General features: G+C 46.0%; 1 protein-coding gene across 1 annotated transcript; it reads right to left on the bottom strand.

Annotated features, from left to right (window-relative positions):
* Positions 1-4,835: 4,835 nt before the first annotated feature.
* Positions 4,836-6,478, bottom strand: LOC120060757 (lens fiber major intrinsic protein-like). Its single transcript, XM_039010169.1, has 4 exons — positions 6,119-6,478; positions 5,467-5,631; positions 5,206-5,286; positions 4,836-5,021 (listed from the first exon to the last, which is right to left on the bottom strand). Exons 1-4 carry the CDS (start codon positions 6,476-6,478, stop codon positions 4,836-4,838), a joined length of 792 nt encoding a protein of 263 aa, XP_038866097.1.
* Positions 6,479-7,135: the final 657 nt, after the last annotated feature.

The raw sequence follows: 7,135 nt of genomic DNA, 5'->3' as shown, positions 1-7,135 counted from the left end.
GAAGCCTTCTTCACAACAATTGAACTGCTCTCCTTGAAGTTCTTGATGATCCGATAAATGGTTGATTTAGGTGCAATCTTACTGGCAGCAATATCCTTGCCTGTGAGGCCCACGGTTGACAGAGGAAGAACAATGATTCCAAGCACCACCCTCCTTTTGAAGCTTCCAGTCTGTTATTCGAACTCAATCAGCATGACAGAGTGATCTCCAGCCTTGTCCTCGTCAACACTCACACCTGTGTTAATGAGAGAATCACTGACATGTCAGCTGGTCCTTTTGTGGAAGGCTGAAATATAGTGGAAATGTTTTTTGGGGGGGATTCAGTTCATTTGCATGGCAAAGAGGGACTTTGCAATTCATCTGATCACTCTTCATAACATTCTGGAGTATATGCAAATTGCCATCATACAAACTGAGGCAGCAGACTTTGTGAAAATTAATATTTGTCAATATTTGTCATTCTCAAAACTTTTGGCCACGACTGTATACGTCAAATGTATACACGCGTGACTAAGTCGCTTTGGATAAAAGCGTCAGCTAAATGGCATATATGTGTGGGGGATACAGTATTTGTCTGTGTGTGAGTGCATGTCAGTGTATGAGTCATGTGTGTTTTGGTTAGGCAAGTGTCATCCCCTGGCCCCCGTTGTAAGCCATTGTGAGAGTCAGTGTTGTGCCATCGTCTCTGAGCCAGCTGCAGTTTAGGGTACAGAGCTGCTCCAGGAATCTCTATGTGCGGTACCACCTTATTTACATGTATAATGAAGCCATACAACCACATCAGAAATATGTATAATAAAAATTATTTGTTATTACACACAGTCACATGTTTGTTTTTTGCAAACCAAAATGACGTGTGTGTGTGTGTGTGTGTGTGTGTGTGTGTGTGTATAAGTGTTGGTCTGTGTGCTCTGGTACATTCAGATGATGATGATGTGTACATTATGTGTGCGTGTGTGTGGACACTGGAACATTTGTTTATTGTTCTGGTGAACCTTGCCCATGAGTTGTTTAGCCACGGACCATCAAGTCTACTGTAGTTCTGCTATGTGTGACACAGAGATAGATAGAGGACTCATCTTTATATCTATGCCATTATAGCGTCTGTGACAGCATGGGCAGTGCCATTGAGGCTACAACCCATAGGAATCCCCACCTAGTTGACTACTTTGACTACTTTAAAATGGCGGAAGCATGGTGGAAGCTGCCCATGCTAAAACAGCCTTTTACCATGAGATGCCTCTATCATTCATGGTGTGACAACTCAGCAGCCAGAAACGTATGGAGCATCACCTTGTGGTCATTCCCATTTACTGAAATCCGATGCAACCAAAGCAGGGCACTGATTGCCGTGCTAGTATAATTATTATTTATTTTTTTCACCTTTATTTAACCAGATAGGCTAGTTGAGAACAAGTTCTCATTTACAACTGCGACCTGGCCAGTTGTAAAAGCAAAGCAGTTCGACACACAACACAGAGTTACACATGGAATAAACAAACATACAGTCAATAATACAGTAGAAAAAAGTCTATATACAGTGTGTGCAAATGAGGTAAGATATGGGAGGTAAGGCAATAAATAGGCCATGGTGGCGAAGTAATTGTTTAGTCTGCCAATAAGAATGTGGTGATTGACAGAGTCGAAAGCCTTGGCTAGGTCGATGAATACGCCTGCACAGTAATGTCTCTTATCGATGGCGGTTATGATATCGTTTAGGACCTTGAGCGTGGCTGAGGTGCACCCATGACCAGCTCTGAAACCAGATTGCATTGCGGAGAAGGTACGGTGGGATTCGAAATGGTCGGGTGATCAGTTTGTTAACTTGGCTTTCGAAGACCATAGAAAGGCAGGGTAGGATAGATATAGGTCTGTAGCAGTTTGGGTCTAGAGTGTCTCCCCTTTAAAGAGGGGGATGATCGCAGCAGCTTTCCAATCTTTGGGAATCTCAGACGATACGAAAGAGAGGTTGAACAGGCCAGTAATAGGGGCTGCAACAATTTCGGGCAGATCATTTTAGAAAGAGAGGGTCCAGATTGTCTAGCCCGGCTGATTTGTAGGGGTCCAGATTTTGCAACTCTTTCAGAACATCAGCTATCTGGATTTGGGTGAAGGAGAAATGGGGGAGGCTTGGGCAAGTTGCTGTGGGGGGTGCAGGGCTGTTGACCAGGGTAGGGGTGGCCAAGTGGAAAGCATGGCCAGCCGTAGAAAAATGCTTATTGAAATTCTCAATTATTGTGGATTTATCGGTGGTGACAGTGTTTCCTAGCCTCAGTGCAGTGGGCAGCTGGGAGGAGGTGCTCTTATTCTCCATGGACTTTACAGTGTCCCAGAACTTTTTTGAGTTTGTGCTACAGGATGCAAATTTCTGTTTGAAAGCTAGCCTTTGCTTTCCTAACAGCCTATGTATTTTGGTTCCTAACTTCCCTGAAAAGTTGAATATCACGGGGGCTGTTCGATGCTAATGCAGTACGCCACAGTATGTTTTTGTGCTGGTCAAGGGCAGTCAGGTCTGGAGTGAACCAAGGGCTATATCTGTTCCTGGTTCTACATTTTTGTAATGGAGCATGCTTATTTAAGATGGTGAGGAAGGCACTTTTGAAGAATAACCAGGCACCCTCTACTGACGGGATGAGGTCAATATCATTCCAGGATACCCCGGCCAGGTCGATTAGGCCTGCTTGCTGAAGTGTTTTAGGGAGTGTTTGACCGTGATGAGGGGTGGTCGTTTGACTGCAGACCCATTACGGATGCAGGCAATGAGGCAGTGATCGCTGAGATCTTGGTTGAAAACAGCAGAGGTGTATTTGGAGGGCAAGTTGGTTAGGATGATATCTATGAGGGTGCCCGGGTTTACGGATTTGGGGTTGTACCTGGTAGGTTAATTGATAATTTGTGTGAGATTGAGGGCATCAAGCTTAGATTGTAGGATGGCCGGGGTGTTAAGCATGTCCCAGTTTAGGTCACCTAGCAGCACGAGATCTGAAGATAGATGGGGGGCAATCAATTCACATATGGTGTCCAGGGCACAGCTGGGGGCAGAGGGTGGTATATAGCAGGCGGCAACGGTGAGAGACTTGTTTCTGGAAAGGTGGATTTTTAGTAGAAGCTCGAATTGTTTTGGTACAGACCTGGATAGTAAGACAGAACTCTGCCGGCTATCTCTGCAGTAGATTGCAACTCCGCCCCCTTTGGCAGTTCTATCTTGGCGGGAGATGTTATAGTTAGGGATGGAAATTTCAGGGTTTTTGGTGGTCTTCCTAAGCCAGGATTCAAACACGGCTAAGACTTCCGGGTTGGCAGAGTGTGCTAAAGCAGTGAATTAAACAAGCTTAGGGAGGAGGCTTCTAATGTTAACATGCATGAAACCAATAATGGAGTAAACTAAACATCACACACATTTTGTATCAAGTTTTTGTGTTTATTTTTCATTTAAATATGGTTTAAACAGCTTTGTGCTCCCATTAAGGATCAAATCATAAAAGGAGACTCAATGAAAAGCTTACACAGTCATTTTGCAGTGAACAGAATCAGTCCAGTCTGGGATACCTTTCCTTTGGATTGTGTTTTTTTTTCTGAACACAAAAGCAGATGGTTTGTGTAAAAATGAATATCATAGCAAATACCACAGTGAAGGGAGGAAAAATGATAATGTCTTAAAAATTGATAATGCTATGAAACATAATCATGATACAAACAGGAGAGTAATGAAAATAAACTAAATAAATCTGCGAACTCGATCAAACACACATACACTCACTTGCAAACACACTCACACACATACAGGCACACACACACACACACACACACACACACACACACACACACACACACACACACACACACACACACACACACACACACACACACACACACACACACAGAGATAAAATTAAGTGATTTGAAAAATGAAACCCTGGTCAAATCAAATGGTATCATACATCCACGTTTTGTGTCTGAAGTGCAGAAAACAAAATGAAACTGAAAAAATGTAGAGATAAAATCTGATAAATAATGAAAAAGCATGTCCATCTTCATTGGTTTCAGTCCTGGGCAATTCCAGTCCTCAGGGAGCCTGATTGGTGTCACACTTTTCCCCCATCCCTAGCAAACACACCTGATTTAAACTAATTGCATTTTTACCTGAAGAACATGATTAGTTGATTATTGGAGTCAGGTGTGTTAGCTGGGGCTGGGGCAAAAGTGTTACACCAATCAAGCCCCAGAGGACTCGAGTTGCCTAGGCCTGACTCAAACCTATACAACTAAAAACCTGGAGTGTTGCCCCTCTATCCTCATCCCAAACCCTTTACCCCATCTACACCCCAACCCCCAACCCTCTATCCTATACCCTTACCCCGACCATACTTACATACCCACCTATATCTCACCCTCACCCCCCACCTGCATACCTCTCCCCTAGTTTCCCTGCTAGACACAGGGTTCACATGCTTCTGTGCTGACAGGTCTGGTCCTTCAGTCTGTGTGGGTGTGTGAGGGGAAGACTTGGTGTGGCTGAGGAGGAGGAGGAGAGGAGAGGTAGTGGGACTGTTGGAGCAGGCACTGGTCACCTCTATCAAACACCATGTCCAGTTCAGGATACAGAGTGAGGTTGGAGGGAGAGGAGTCTCGTTGCATATTGAGGTTGAAGGTTGTGAACCTGTCTGTGTCTGGGTGTGTGTACAGTTTGTGCATCAATATATGTCTGAATCTGCATGTGCCTTTGTGTTAGTTAGTGAGTCAATGAGAGGGACTGTGTATGTGCTCGTGGGATGGGGCCAGCGTGGGGGTTGGCGGACACAGGGCCTGTCCCTTGTCCCCAGACAGGGGCAGGTTTATAGGGCTTGTGTCTTGAGCTCGATGGGCTCCCCGCGGTTGTCCTGCTGGGTCTCCGTCTCGGGGGGTCGGCTGCCCTTCAGTGTGGCCAGGCGCTCAGACAGACCACGCATACGGGGGAACAGCATGAAATCGTACAGAAGAGCTCCCATAGCACCTCCTATCATGGGACCCACCCAGTACACCTGAAACAACACACACACACAAAGTTTATCATGAAGATACGGCACAAGCAACTTGTAATGTTGTATATTAGCTACACTATAATTACTATAAGGTCATAGAATGAGCCATTGTGATTTGATTATTTGATATTTGTACAAAATATTTCAAATTCTACGTCATGGTGTATGACTGTGTGTTTCTTACCCAGTGGTTTACAAAGTTCCTGAAGAGCACAGCGGGGGCGAAAGACCTTGCAGGGTTCATTCCAGCACCGGTGTAGTACATCTACAGCAGAGAAGGACAATAGGGCATTCAGAATACAGTCTGACAAAGAGTGCATTTCTGTTGTACACAATGCAAGTCTGTTTTTGTGTGTGTTCCACTATGAGGATATAAGTGTTTTGGGCATTGCGTGTGTTTTTTCCTACCACTGTGTGTAAGTGTTCGTGTGTGTGTGTTGCTCACCCCCATGAGGTGTCCGATGGTGACAGCGAAGCCGATGGACAGGGCAGCAGAGCCCATGCGTCCGTTCCTCCTCTCATCTGTCACGGCAAAGATACATATCACTAGCTGCATGGTCAGGAACACCTCCACTGTGGTACCCATGCCCAGGCTGATACCAGGCTGCAGCTGTAGATGGCCAGAGGAGAAAAATATGCATCAGACTTGAGGTCCTTTGTGAACAACTCACTTTGTAAAATAAGTGTGTCCTCTTTCTAGTTAAGTGTATATTATGTATACAATTAGTTGTGGCTTTAAAGGCCTGTAACAGGACATGACAGCAATCAAAGATGGAACACATAACTCAAACTGTAAAACGTTCAGGGGCTTCACCGCTATGGCCTCAGCTCTACACAACGCTGATGGCTTGTATTGTGGTCATTGTATCACAGCAACTGTAGTTACCAGTAGGATCCATGATGATCCATGATGATGATGATGATGATTCCCTAATCCCTGTTCATCTCTACCCATTCTAAATCTCCATTAGCATTAAGAAGCCTACCAAACATGTTTTGCTACTTTGAGCTGATATATATGGACCCTTAATGCACCATAAAGGGAATAGGCCCGGTGCTATTTGAGATGTGCACTTGGTGGGTGGGTGGTGCCTTACCGTGTTGAGAGCCATGTTGCCCCTCATGTTGTTGGGGGTGACCCCATAGAGCACAGCGGCCCCGGCCACGGCCCCCAGGATCTGGGCAGCCCAGTAGAAAAAAGCGCGGAACAGGGACATCTGGGAACCCACCAGGTAGGCAAAGGTGACGGCCGGGTTAATGTGGCCGCCACTAATGTGACCAATGGACTGGATCATGGTGGCAGCCGCCAAGCCAAAGCACAGCGCCACATGCAGAATGTGGTTGGGCCCGGTTGTCCAGCGCAGCGCTGCACCCATGCCGAAAAACACAAAGAACATGGTCCCGAAGAACTCTGCGAAGACTGCCCGCCAAAACGTCATGGACCGGAACTCCCACATGCTGGCTGTTCACTGGACGCTCCTTGTAACAGAAAATGTTTTTCTCAACAACAAAAAAAGTTGTCAAGGTGAATCTAGAAAAGGTATGTTTTAAAAGTCTTGTTGCTCGTTTTGCACTTAATTTTTTTTTTTTTAATCCCTTTGGAGGTCAGTTTGCTTGGCTGACCCAAACGCTATCTTACTTAGCCAATCAGTTGGAAGACAAACAGTTAAAAAAGTTGACAGAGGAATCCACCAGACAGATCTAGCTCTAAGCTACGGACGATCTCAAGTTGGCGCGAAGGCAGTCAAACACAACTCAGCTGTGCTCGCTTGCCTCCACTGGCCGCCTGTCGTAGCGACATAGGTGTGTGTATGTGTGTGTTGGAGTGTGTGTGCGTCTCAGAACAGTTGTCAAGAGGAGATGTGCATTGATGCTAGAGGGGTGGTTCTAGAGTAGAGACAGGAATAGACGGACTGTCCTGCGGACGTTTTAGCCTCTCTGACGGAGGGGAGAAGGCCCACCGGGGGCTTTATAACCCCCCCCACCCCCCCACCAGGGCCCAGTGACGCCATAATCCCGAGGGCGGACACACAGAATGGCCCAAATCAAACAAACTTAACCCCTTTGTTGCCCCCCACAACAGAAGAGAGGGGAAGAGAGGGAGCGTAAGGGAG

Source organism: Salvelinus namaycush, chromosome 16, assembly GCF_016432855.1.
Source record: "Salvelinus namaycush isolate Seneca chromosome 16, SaNama_1.0, whole genome shotgun sequence".
Taxonomy (NCBI): Eukaryota; Metazoa; Chordata; class Actinopteri; order Salmoniformes; family Salmonidae; genus Salvelinus; species Salvelinus namaycush.
This window is presented reverse-complemented; position numbering and strand designations above follow the sequence as displayed.